The following is a 14,005-nucleotide window of genomic DNA, read 5'->3' as shown; positions in this document are numbered from 1 at the left end:
GCTTTTTTTTTTTAGCTTTTTATCCTGATATGTAGAAAGAGTGTTCCTTATTGGTGAAAAATGTCATAAATCCATTGGAATATAATCTCCAAGAATATAAAAGTAGGGAAAATGTAATTCCTTGATCAGTAGTATCCCTCTGACTTGGAATAGTGCCTCGAGTGTAGAAGTGCTCAAGAAATGCATGGAAGGGATGCAGGAATGCATTTAACAAGTTAAAACTGAAGTAAATTTCAGTTGCCATCTGTAAATTTAGAATGTGATAGTTTTTACCTCCAAAGTGACTTTTGTTTTTTAAGAAGGAAAGTTAAAACCTTTATTGAGAGACAGTGATAGGTCAGGTGCTCTGCCTAAGCACTTTCATGTATATGACGTTGAATTCTTGCTGGAACCTTGAAGAGATGGTATTATTATCTCCCGGAAAGTGTTGACTTTTTCTAGTCCCCCAAATTATACATATTTATAAAATCATATTGTACATGGTGAAGATGATACGTGTTTGAGACTTGCTTCAAAATAATTCATGGGAAAGGACAAGAGAGAATATGGAGAGGAGATGAGGTTGGGTGATGGGTTCACACACGAGATTACACTGTTGTCACTAATTCTGAAATGTTTCCATTTTTTAATAATAAAAGGAAAGAAAAAATCATATTGTTCATGGTGATATATACTGGCCTAACTGCCATTTTTTAAAATAAAATGAAACAATTTGAGCCTCCAGATAATGACTGTAATGGATTACAACCCATAGAATAATATAATAATCCATGAGACCACACTCATAAGAAACAGAAGGGAAAGTTTTTTCTTACAGGAGAATGCAAAGTGATATAGGAGAATAGATAGAAATAAAAAATCACCATCTAGCAGCCACGATAGCAATATTTCACAAAAGGATTTTAGTTGTTTTAGGCAAGGAGCTTGAATGGCTGCTAAACCTAATAGCCAAAAGTTTGATGCGAACCAGAAAATTTACGAAGTCTCAAAGTACCTCCTCATAAGATATTTTTTAATTAGAAAAAAATAACTTGACTGGAGAAACCTACCACCACCTCCTCCAAGTGATGACAGTGAACATCACAGTAGTGGGGTAAACTGACATTACCTCCTTTCTGCTATGGCACACTGAGAGGACACAAGAACACTTCTCTAATATTCTGCCAAAAAAGCAGAGCCTGAAATCAGTCGTGGGATAACACCATACAGACCCAGCTGAGAGAGAGATTACAGAATACATGACTTGTAGTCTTCAGAAATGTGAGGGTCATGAACGATAAAGATGGAGGAAAGCTTCCAGATTAAAGGAGGCTAAAGAGGTATGACAGCCAAATGGAACATTTGATTCTGGACAGAAGAGATTTTTCTTTTCCATAACGGATAATAGTGAGACATGAATAAGGTTTATAGATTACGTAATAGCACTCTTTGCGGTGTTAATTTCCTCATCTTGACATAACTTTATTTAACTGTGGTTATGTAAGAGAATGATACTCTTTCTAGGAAATACATACTAGAATACTTCAGGGTAAAGGGGCATCATGTTTGTGATTTACTCAAATGTTTTTTTAAAAATTATATATATATCAGTTGGTAAAGTAATTTGCCTGCAGTGCAGGAGACCTGGGTTCGATCCCTGGGTTGGGAAGATCCCCTGGAGAAGGAAATGGCAACGCACTCCAGTATTCTTGCCTGGAGAATCTCATGGACAGAGGAACCTGGTGGATTGCAGTCCATGGGGTTGCAAAGAGTCGGGCACAACTGAGCGACTCACACACACATATAGAATAATAATGCAAATATGGTTAAATGCTAACATGTGGGGAATTTGGTTAAAGGATAGACTTGAGTCCTTTGAATTATTTTTGCAATTTTTCAGTACATCTGGAATTTTCTAAAAATAAAAAGATCCAGAGCTGCTGGATTAGTCACCAGTGAATCAGTGAATTATTTTAGTTATCTTATGTAGTATTTGTGTATGCGGTGCTCACTGACTTTTGCATTTTCTGTATTACTAACGTGTTAAAATGGGTTATTCTCCTACGTCTGTTATTAGTCTTCTAGTGAGACCATGAGAAAATCACAAGAGCTGGGTCCCAGGCTCTTCATCTGAAATTTCTGTGGGGAGCTGGATAAGTTGACTTCAGTACCTGGCTCCTAGCAGTTCTCTGATGATGGGCTCTAGATTCTCTGACTCAGGGAAATGTTACCTTATTGTCAGCCCCTTGAAGAAGGTGGCCCAAGCCTTCTCACACGTGTACATTGAAAGGATGGAAGAGTCAGAGGCAGAGGATGCCTGTTAAGCATCTGGACTGCCCTCTGTCAGCTGCAGCCACTTGTCTGCAGCATGCCCTCTGAGTTGTTTTGACCAGTACTCACTCATTATTTTTCCACAGACTTGACTTGTAGTTTTAGTCACACTTTCTTTTAGTCACTTACTTAGCAAAGGAATGTGACTTTCCTTGACTTTAACATTTTCCGGCTCTTTTATATTTAGACTTTTGAAAACTATAGTTTGCTATCACAGCAGAGATCAACAGGCAGGTAGACTGTTTTCCTCTAGAATCACGAAAAGATTTTAGTTGATAAGCTTTCGAATGTCTAATAATAGTAATCATATGATCAGAAAATGATGGGAATGAAAGTCAAGTTTCAGAAAGAAAATTAAGAATTTAAGTTTGTACATTAAAAAAACTGCTAGGTTAGAAAATGTAACAGAAGTTTCTTTGCTCTTACTAACCCTTTAAATATGATACCTTAAAAAAGAAAGGATGTAAAGATATGAAGAAATAGACACTCTGATCTTCTATTGTTAAGGATGTAAATTATTCTTTTTTGGCAATAATATAACAATGTCTATTAAAAACAACAAGATCATGTGTGCTAACTTGAGTTCCACTTCTAGGAATTTATCCTATAGAGATTAACATTGCAGCACTGTTCATCATTAGGAGATTACATTAATAAATTATGACACATCACACACTGGATTCTTATATACTTATCAAAAAATAATGTAGGAAGCTTTTTAAATGTTAATATAAAATGCATTTATTATTACTGCTTTTAAAAATTGTGATAAGATATACAAAAAACAACATTTTTTACCTTTAGTAAATATTCTGTTCAAGGGCGTTAAATATGTTTGCAATGTTGTGTAACCATCACCACTTTCTACATTTAAAACAACTTCTTCATTACCAGCAAAAACTCTGTATTTATTAAGTGATAACTTTCTCTTTCCTCTTCCGGGAGATTTCTAAAGATTGTCATGGAATACTGCCCCAATACATAATTAAGTGATAAAAATTATAAAATAGTATAATACTCTGATCTACTGTGGTAAATTATTGTAATATGTTAATACGAGGGTGGGAAGATCTGGGAGACTACACATATTAAAGAGTTTATGGGGGATACTATGGGAGATGTTTACATTTATAGTATATATTCTAGTAATTTATTTGTTTTAAATGGTGAACCTGTATAACTTTTCTAAGCAGAAAAAAAAAGATGTACTGAAAATTGGTAATTTAGATGCCTCTGATCCTCTGATTTTAGGTAACAAATAACAGTACTTCGCTGTGTGGTTGCTAAATTTGAGCTTTCTAGAATCTGAATACTTTATTAAAGTAATCCTTTTTCCTTTTCACAGCTAGAGTTGGGAAGACGTCACTGATTATGTCTCTAGTCAGTGAAGAATTCCCAGAAGAGGTAGGCATTGTGATTTCTTTCCTACATTTAAAATTTTTATCAAAATTGAGTTAAATGAAATACATTTTAGGTTTTTTTTTGGCATGTGTTTCCTTTCTGATAGTTAATGACTTTTAGAAAGGCTCATGTTAGTTTTTACAAGACATCTCTGAAATATAGGAGAGACAGCCAAACCAGCTCTGGGTTCACATAAGGCCTTTGTGTTTCTTACTTTTGACCTTGGCTGGGACATTTGTCATCTCTCTGCCTTAGCTGTCTCATCTGTAAAATGGGAGCTGAAAGGGATATTAGGGATCATCTAGGCTATGTAATTCTTTCTTAAAAATAAAATGTTTTTATAAGCCCCAAACATAGAACAGATGAGTATTCCTTTAGTTGAAGTAAGGATGAAATGTCTGGCTCCGCACCTGCCTTCTGTCTGACTCCCCCCAGTCTTTGAGACATCATTAGAGCCACTAGGATTCTGATACCCGTGTTTGAAAATGTCAAATATTATCTACCTACATCATTTTACAAATAAAAAATCTAATCCATTCCACCTTTGCCCACCTAGAATTGTTGTGGGTCTCAAATGAGATAAACTTACTAAAATACCAGCAAAAGCATGGTGGTTTTGTTATTGCTGGCAATGTATTTATTTACATGTTGGAAGATCCAGTATGATGAACAGTTGCCTAAAGCATTATGTAAAGATATTGTTATGAGGAATGGGATCAATGTAAATGAGATAAAGATTATTTCTTTTTATTTTCTTTCTTCATGTGATAGGTATTACTGGAGCCATGGTTTGCATTTATGATTTATTTACTCTTGTATAATTAGGAATATCTGTGCAATTTCATTGTTGAGAGAGCAATTTAATGTATTATATAGTATTTATTTCAGTAATTACAATTGTCATGTGACCATTGTTTCTTTGTTTTTTCTTTCTCTTAAATAAGATAGTTAAACCATAATTTGTAAAGTGGAGTGTATTTTCATATGTGGTTTGTGAAATCAGCAACATTAATTATAATCAGTTAGAGTATAATACATAAAAGATTTTTGTGATATTTTAACTTAGTTTAAAACTGTTATTTTATCATAGTCCTTTTGGGTGTGGATAAAGAGTTTTTTAAATAATGGAGTTATTATGCTTAAAGTTTATATAGCCAAACAGTTATCTTCTAGAAGAGATAAATTTTGATAATTTATTTGCAGATTTCTTTTTTTTGGCTGCGCTGAGTGCCATGCAGAATCTTAGTTCCCTGACTGGGGATGAAACCCATAACTCCTGCATTGGGAGTGCAGAATCTTTTTTATTTTTTAGGTTCATTAACTTTATTGGACAATCAGCAGTTAGTTCTCATCCGCATTAAGTGTCTAGATTTTTGAAAGTTGTGACAGGCACGTAGGTAGCCCAAGTATAGAGCTCGTTTGGTGAGTCTCATCTTAATTTTGTTTTCTGGACAGCTGCATACCAGTATGGGACATTCCTTATTCCTTTGGCCCAGACAGCTCTGTTGAGCCGTGTCAGTGCGAACCTCTGGGGTTCCCATCTCCTTCATGGCCAGTTTCTGGGTTTCTTTGAGTGCCTGAGGGGGCACACTTCTTGAAACCCACTCCGTGGATACGCTTGTGAATGCTGATAGTGTATTTTCCTGGTCACCACCTCACTGATGGTGGATCGGCCCTTCTTCTAGCTGTCTTTGTGTGGGTGCCGTCCTGCTAGATCGTAGTTGGAAAGGACAGGAGCATGGAATCTTAACCACTGAACCGCTAGGGCAGTCCCTTGAGGATAGGTCTTCACTTGCAGAATATCTTAAGGGTTCAACAAAATAGAATGAAACTACATTTTAGAAATCTAATTCTGAAACACTAAATTAATTTACGTATTGTTTGGGGAGCTGAAGTGTCCTTAATATGTCCTGTGCCCACACAGGTATAAATGTGCTTTTATTTTTTTAGCGTTTTACCATATATTAGTATGTATTTGCATCTATGGTAAAGCACAAAAATAAACATTTAAAATTATAATAAATACCTGTAAAGGTAAGCATGGGTGAAAGGGCTAATTATACATGAATTTACATAATCTACTAAAAAGTTTGATTGCTGATATTCAAAGGTTTTTCCTTCTTTTATATTTGCAAATGAAGGTTCCTCCTCGGGCAGAAGAAATCACCATTCCAGCTGATGTTACCCCTGAGAGAGTTCCAACGCACATTGTAGATTACTCAGGTAGTACATGTCTTCTTGCAGGTGAAGCTGTAGAGTTAATTTAAAAGTCCTTAGAAAGATACTAAGCGTTGAAAATGTTTTAGGAGGGTGTCTCTTTTTCTCGCAGTAAGTGATTATTTACTCTTCTTGTCTCAACCCACACCCCACAAAAAGCCTCCACCGAGCAGTTCTCTGTCCCTAATTTACTAAGTTGGGTTCCATGATAATGAAAGGGAAAGGGGAATGGCAAATGACCAGATAAATCATAACCCTCCTTGAATTAGCATATTTGCAGAGTTCTGTTATTTTGTTACCAGGCATTCAGGCATGGTGATGTAGAAAGAGTTCTCATGTGAAAATTTGTTGAGTTCTAAGTTTGTTTTTAATTTGTCAGAGTTTTTCCTAAAAAAAAAAAAGTTGAAACAGGTTTGCTTACATTAAATGATAATGGAAGCATGTCTATATTGTTTTTAATAATGTAAAGGTTTTCTGCACAATGCTACTTACTTTTTAATCATTAAGTTGTTTTGCTTTGTTCTGGAACTTCTTTTGGAAAGGAAGGGTCAGTTGTAACGTGTATCACTGATGCGGGCTGTTGATAATGGGGGAAACTATATGAAATCAGGAGGTATATGGGAAATCTCTGCCTTCTACTCAGTTTTGCTGTGAACCTAAAACGGCTCTGAAAAATGAAATCTATTTTTTAAAATGTGCATAACCACATTGGTAATACTTTGTTTTGCTGAGCTGGTGTCCTATCCATTCTAAAAATGAAACACTAGAACTGCACAATCTAATACATGTGATTGATGAACACTTAAAATGTGTCTAGTCCAAACTGAAATGTGCTCTGAGTGTAAACTATAAGTGGACTTAGAAGACAGTATGAAATAAAGTACGGGATCTCATAACTTTTCTCTTGATTACATGTTGAAATTTTAGTATTTTTGATACTTTGGGTTAACTTAAGAAGTCATTTTACCTGTTTCTATTTCCTAGTAGGTGACTACTAGAAAATTTAAAATTCCATGTATGGTTTATATCACATTTCTGTTGGACAGTACTGTACTAGAAGCTGAGGGGGGTTGGATGCTCCCTGCTACAGTCAGTCTCATAACTAGCTCTATGTATAGAATTATTCTTTTTCAGTGTGTGTAGCTACATGTTTAGATTGACTTCAGTATTACAGTTGAAGCTTTAACTGCTTGATTATTCAGCTTAGAGAAGATATTTGAAATATGGCCAGTTATTTAGCATTAATTGAGATACCATTGTACTCATTTGTAACATTAGTTTGTATGTCAGAAATAACGTTTTGAGGGGAAGCAGTTAACGTAAAGTGATCTGATGTATCAATAATTGCTTTGCTCTTTGTTTACTTCTCTTTCCTGTCTCTCTCCTAGCTGTGTATCATGCCCGTCCCCTGCACCTGTGGGATTATAGGCATATCCCTCCATGAGAACAGTTCTAGCCAGAGAGATGGGCGAGTGAGGGAATTCTTGACTTTTCATTGTCATGCTCTGGTTTTGCCTCTGGAGCCTGGTTAAGATTACTTCTATCAGCTTTCTAGATCTTAAGCTTGTTTTTCCCAGACTCTCACCTGGCTTTTTGACCCTGTGTGTATTGACTTTTTGTCTGGGCTTCTGACTCTTTAGTACCCAGGATTCTAGCTTGAGTTTCTGATCTCTTTTGCTAGTCCCTTCTCAGCTTTGGATCAGATGCTGGCCCAGATTTATCACTCAACGCCTTGGGCTCTTCCCTGCCTGACTTATCTTCGTGTAGACTTGTCTCTCCGTGCCAGCCAGCTTCCTGATCACAGTTCCGCTCTTTCCTTTCTCAGGCTTTCCCTTTTCTTTGCTACTTGTCTGGTAGTACATCTTGTAAATGACATGAGAGGTGAGGGAGGTTTTGAGGGATGTTAGGTGGATGTCAGATGGATTTTAGCTTGGTTGTTTATTCATTTTTATGAAAGTGTTTAAAATATGAAAAAAAATTGACTTTGTCATTTGTAGAAGCAGAACAGAGTGATGAACAGCTTCATCAAGAAATATCACAGGTGAGTTTAAAAAAAAGAATTCTAGGTTTGTTTGTGGGAGAACAATGATGATCCTGTGTCTGCCATTTCCTTCTCTCACAGAGAGGGCTTTTTCAGTTCTTTATTGTCGCTGCTGACTTTGAGTATATATTTTTGCCGTAAATCCTTTTGCTCTTAAGAGGCATGCTAAGTTTTTTAAATTTCAAATTTTTTTCTTTGTTTGACTGAAATATATTAGCTAGCTGGTAATTAGATGCTACATTTGTATTATTTTAAAATACCATCGATTTGTTAATTTTTTTATAGGCTAATGTCATCTGCATAGTTTATGCTGTTAACAACAAGCATTCCATTGATAAGGTATGCATATGTGACTTTTCACTATACTTTGTTAAATTTCAGTGGGGGCACTTTTAAAATTGATCCTCAATTTAGAATTTTAGGAGTCCTAGGGTGGAGTATTTTTCAAGGGAGATCCTCATTAGGCCTTAACTCCTGTTAATTTTCGTTTTAGGTAACAAGTCGATGGATTCCTCTCATAAATGAAAGAACAGACAAAGACAGCAGGTACTTTTTTCTCTCTGAAACTTTGTACATTGGAAAATTTCAAACTTAGAGAAAAGTCAAGAAATAGTGCAATGAACATCTGTCAACTATTCATTTAGATCTGCTAGTTAACAGTTTGCCATATGTGCTTTATTTAATAGGTCTGTTTATACACACACCTTTATCAGAGAGGAATTACTTGAGGCTGCATACATATTTCGGAGAAGGCAATGGCACCCCACCCCAGTACTCTTGCCTGGAAAATCCCATGGACGGAGGAGCCTGGTGGGCTGCAGTCCATGGGGTCGCTAAGAGTCGGACACGACTGAGCGACGTCATTTTCACCTTTCACTTTCATGCATTGGAGAAGGAAATGGCAACCCACTCCAGTATTCTTGCCTGGAGAATCCCAGGGACGGGGGAGCCTGGTGGGCTGCCGTCTGTGGAGTTGCACAGAGTTGGACACGACTGGAGCGACTTAGCAGCAGCAGCAGCAGCAGCAGCATACATATTTGACAGCAAAGCAGAAAACAGAGCTCTGAAACTGTAATGTGCCCTCCTTCTTGAGATGCCCTTTTGAGGACTGGCATTACCCCAATCACTGAATGTTCACCATGTGAAATATGTAAGAGCACAGTCATTATCACTGTTTTAAAGTCACTTTGTAATGACTTACTGACTGAGCTGAAAGGAGCTCTCTAGAGCTATACACTGTCCAGTGGAGTAGCTTCTAGTCAGTTGTGGCAATTTAAGTAAAATTACATAAAACTAAACATTCGGTGCCTCGGATGCAGCCACATTCAAGTGCTTCATAGGCACTTGTGGCTAGAGGTTAAGGTAACGGACAGTACAAATAAAGTTCATTTCTGTTATCACAGAAGTTGTATTGGACCGGACTGCCTTGGAGAAAACAATGCCTCTATGCTCCTGACACTTGCTTTTCTTGCTCATTTCTTGAACTATTTCGAGGACTCTTCTGAGAAGTTAGTTTTGCCAGGATCTATGAAGCACTAGCTTGAACAACTGAATTTTTTAAATTGACTCTACCATGACAGCTTCCTAAACTGCTCTCTAGAAACTGGCTGGCTGGTCTCATGCCCCTTTAGTGTGCTATCTGAAAGTGGCCTTCAGTGTTTGGGAGATCTAATTGAGCTTTCTCAGGCCTGGGTATACCTTTACCCTTCCCTGAATCATAGGAACATACTTATTTCTCTTGGGGTTGATTTGTTCCAAGGTGGCCTGTTTCATTACTGTATGGACTTTGCATTTTCCCAGTACCTTCTTTCCTGGGCTTCATACCTTAAGTTTATATTTGTTACACATATGTTCTTATCTAGGACTTCTGTGGATGATTATCACAGTGTGCCCATCGCTGTCACCTGAAGTACCTTACAACGATATAGATGCCTTTGCTCTACTGTTTGAGTTTTAGAATTAGTCTGTTTGGAGTAAGGCTTGGACTTGTGTGTTTTCTTTTTTTAAGATCCGTAAATTATTCTGAGCATACCTTTGGTTGTAAAGTAGTGCATTTTTGGGAACTCTCCTGGCTCTATTAACAATCTGTGTTTGGATTATGTGGTGGGCCAGTCCTTTAACATGTAATAAACGCACTAGGTGGTTAAATAAATGCCTGCAAGTGTTTCTTTTACAAGAAAGTGTTTCTTTTACAACCAGCTAGATGATTTGCCTTCTCTTTAAGCTCTCTCGTGGGTTGTACAAATAATTGTTCTCCACTGGGCTAGTTCTCCTTGGTAATTCCTATTCAGATTTCTGATAGTCCTTTCAGATTTAATTTATTGAAAATAAAATTCGTTATTTCCTGCCTATTCCCCTCTGCCCCCACCCCCAGATTTCTCAATCTTTCCTGTCTCAAAAGATTTGTTCATTTTGGGGACTTCCCTGGGAGTCCAGTGGTTGGGACTTTGCCTTCCAGTACGGGGAACTAGGATCCCACATGCCTCTGGGCCAAAGGACCAAAACATAAAACAGAAGCAATATATTGTAAAAAATTCAACTGAAACTTTGAAAATGGAAAAAAAAAATCTATTCCTTTTGTCCAGCCAAAGAAATCTATGTACTTTTCTTGATTTATGTTTTCCTTCAATCTCCATATCTAATCTACCATTGCTCCTATCTGGTCTCCTTCAAAAATATATCTCAAATCTGAAAATTTCCTGTCTTCACTACCCTAATCCAGGATACCACATTAAAAGAACTTTTTTATTATTGAAAAAAAAATCAAGTATATGCAGAAGTAGAGAGAATAATTTAATGAATCCCTCTGTATCATCCAGCTTCAGTGATTAACAACTCATGGCCAGTGTTGTTTCATTTATTACCCCTTCCTTTGGGATCATTTTGAACAAATCAGACATCGTATCATACTCTAACTATTTCACTATGTATCTCTAAAAGATAACAAGTGACTGCATTTAAAAATGTCTATCAGATCATGTCATTTTACACTTAAAACACACTCTCTTTACTGTAGCTGTAAAGTCCTTTTGCATCTGGCCTTTGCTCTTCTCTCCAGCTCTGCTTCATACGTCTTCCCCTTTGACCAGTACTCCTTAGCCGCTCTGGCATTTTTCTGTTCTCTGGACTCACGGGGATGTTTCTTCAGTTTGGGGCTTTCCCACATGCTGTCGCTCGTCCCAGCCAGCTCTTTCCAGGCTCTTCACCTGACAGGTTCCATCTCATCCTTCACTCCTTGCCTCAAATGCTGCTTTGTCAGAGGGATTGTTCCCTGATTACCCTGTATAGTTCGCCCTCTTCAATTACTTTATCATTGTACTTTACCAGGTTACAATGTACATTAAAATAAAATCTAATGTCTTTTGCCTTCCTTATTATTACCATGTGCCCTGTTTATTTCAGGCTGCCTTTGATATTGGTTGGGAACAAATCTGACCTGGTGGAATATAGTAGTATGGAGACCATCCTTCCTATTATGAACCAGTACACAGAAATAGAAACCTGTGTGGAGGTATGCCTTCTCATTTGATTTTGAAATTTATGGTTGGTGAATTCTCACTAAATTGAAGTTCAGAATAGGAGCTGGGGGAAGATGTGGGGTGCAATAAATTTCCTGTTTGTGAAGTCATGTAAATCAAGTAAAACAGAGAACTTGAAATTGGCCTCTGGGCTCTTTGTAGTCTATCATATGGTGATATCCACTAAAAAAAAAAAATTGGATTTTTTCAGTTTCTTCAAGGAATCTTGATAGTTAAAAAAATTTTTTTTTTAATGTTTTTAGCTCTCTCTCTCTCTGAATTGCTTAAAATTTTCTTTTCAGTGTTCAGCAAAAAATCTGAAGAACATATCAGAGCTCTTCTATTATGCACAGAAAGCAGTTCTTCATCCTACAGGGCCCCTGTACTGCCCAGAGGAGAAAGAGGTAAACCCTCCATCCCATCAGACTATGTTAGTAAGGACTGGGATGTGTAGGTAGCAACTCCATTATGATACTGATTGTTAGTAACTCTTAAGTGTTCATCTAAACTGCTGAAATTTAAATTTATTGCTTACTAAACTGTTATATTTCCTAGGTACTTTTCTTCAAAGACAGTCACATTTAATGCTCAGAATAATATGCCAGGTCAAATACTATTTTAAGAAATATAATTAAAATAAACAGAAGAATTGGCAACTGTAACAACAAAAAGTCCAAAGACTTAACTAATGGTCTATTTGCTTTGCTACAATAAAATCCACGAACTTAGTAACACACAAGCGAAAAAGTTGTAAAATTATTTGACATGGATATGATATATAATACAGTTGGAATACTCCCTTTTGTTCCATAGCTTAGAAACATAGTAATTCCTTAATGAAATATCTAAAATTTAACGATATTTTACCATAGACTTTTTTTCTGCCAAAGTATAAAGGTTTTTTTTTTTTAATTATGTGTAACAGGCAAAATTATTTAAGTCAATAAACTTAAGGAATTTCACACAGTCTGGTTCTTTCCACTGCCAACCACCATAGACTTTTTTTTTTTAATCAAAAGATATTTAGAAGTTTATTTTGAATTTTTATCAAAAATACAAAGGTAATACAAGTTTCATTATGATTTTCCAAATGCTTGAAATATTTATTACCATTCTTTTGTTCTTTAAGAACACTTGAAATTGGCAGTAATTTAAAGTCTGTACTAGAAAAAAGTTACACGAATGTCAAGGATTTTGTATCTGGCCATCATGTTGTCACTGTGCTTTCCAGATGCACCTTTAGGAGTTGATAAAAGAAACCATTGATTTAACAAGCAGTAGTGAACACTATTTCAGTCCTTAAACCCAGATAACATCCCTGGGGCTGGCTGTTTTGTACATGAAAAAGCTCAATTTACACCGCAAGTCCCCCAGGACACTGAGAGAGATTACTCACTAAAGCAGCCACCCCAGCAAGGCATGCTGCTGCTGCTGCTGCTGCTGCTGCTGCTGCTGCTGCTGCTGCTGCTAAGTCGCTTCAGTCGTGTCCAACTCTGTGCGACCTCACAGACAGCAGCCCACCAGGCTCCCCCGTCCCTGGGATTCTCCAAGCAAGAACACTGGAGTGGGTTGCCATTTCCTTCTCCAATGCATGAAAGTGAAAAGTGAAGTCGCTCAGTCATGTCCAACTCTTAGCGACCCCATGGACTGCAGCCTACCAGGCTCCTCCATCCATGGGATTTTCCAGGCAAGAGTACTGGAGTGGGGTGCCATTGCCTTCTCCCACCATAGACTTTTAAAATTAAATTTTAAATTGAGATATAACTCACATACCATAAAATTCACTTTTTTGTTCTTTTCAGTGATTTTTAGTGTATTCACAAAGTTGTGTGATTTCAGAGCGTTTCATCACCCCCAGAGAAACCCTGTACCCATTAGCAGTAACTCCCATTCCCTCCTCCCCCTTCCCCTAGTCTTCGGCAACCACTAGTCTACTCTCTGTCTCTCTGAATTTGCCTATTTTGGGCACTTCATATGAATGGAATCATGCAGTATGTGGTCTTCTGTGTCTGGCTTCTTTGACGGAGCATAATGTTTCCAAGGTACATCCATGTTGTAGCGGTACTAGTACTTCATTCCTTTTTATGGTCAAATGACCCTTCATTGTACGGATATAGCATATTTTGTTTTTCCATTCAACTGTTGGTAGATAATTGGGTTGCTTCCACGTTTTGGCTGTTGTGAATAGTGCTAAGAACATTCACACACAAGTTTGAACCCCTGTTTTGAATGTCTGTTTAGCAGTGGAATTGCTAGGTCACATGGTAATTCTGTGTTTTACTCATACTGAGGAACCACTAAAATTAAAGTCCCAATTTCTCCCCATCTTTGCCAGCACCTATTATCCTCCCCCTGGCCTTTGTTTGTAGTCATCCTGGTAGATGGGATGGTATCTTACATTGTTTGAACTGCTTTTCCATGATGGCTAATGCTACTGAACGTCATTCCATGTGTTTATAGGCCATTTGTGTATCTCCTTTGGAGAATGGTCTATTTAAGTATTTTATCCACCTCTTAA

General features: G+C 37.2%; 1 protein-coding gene and 1 pseudogene across 14 annotated transcripts in view; one reads left to right on the top strand and one right to left on the bottom strand.

Annotated features, from left to right (window-relative positions):
• RHOT1 (ras homolog family member T1) overlaps positions 1 to 14,005 on the top strand; it is a 60,981-nt gene that overhangs the window by 14,999 nt on the left and 31,977 nt on the right. For 8 of the 14 annotated variants that reach the window (XR_011246984.1, XM_069542684.1, XM_069542681.1 and 5 more), the window contains exons 2-8: positions 3,656 to 3,714; positions 5,853 to 5,934; positions 7,926 to 7,969; positions 8,255 to 8,308; positions 8,463 to 8,515; positions 11,372 to 11,480; positions 11,790 to 11,891. Coding sequence is in view for 13 of the 14 variants with exons in the window: in XM_069542684.1 (XP_069398785.1) it covers positions 3,656 to 3,714; positions 5,853 to 5,934; positions 7,926 to 7,969; positions 8,255 to 8,308; positions 8,463 to 8,515; positions 11,372 to 11,480; positions 11,790 to 11,891 (503 nt within the window). In the remaining variant the exon portion in view is untranslated. Of the gene's footprint in view, positions 1 to 3,655; positions 3,715 to 5,852; positions 5,935 to 7,925; positions 7,970 to 8,254; positions 8,309 to 8,462; positions 8,516 to 8,653; positions 9,120 to 11,371; positions 11,481 to 11,789; positions 11,892 to 14,005 lie in introns of those variants that run through there. The other 6 variants (XM_069542685.1, XM_069542682.1, XM_069542678.1 and 3 more) reach the window with 3 other exon arrangements.
• Positions 5,053 to 5,753, bottom strand: LOC138929722 (large ribosomal subunit protein eL31-like; annotated as a pseudogene).

This window comes from Ovis canadensis, chromosome 11 (genome assembly GCF_042477335.2).
Source record: "Ovis canadensis isolate MfBH-ARS-UI-01 breed Bighorn chromosome 11, ARS-UI_OviCan_v2, whole genome shotgun sequence".
Taxonomy (NCBI): Eukaryota; Metazoa; Chordata; class Mammalia; order Artiodactyla; family Bovidae; genus Ovis; species Ovis canadensis.
The sequence above is the reverse complement of the archived record's forward strand: the minus strand, read 5'-3'. Positions and strand labels throughout refer to the sequence as shown.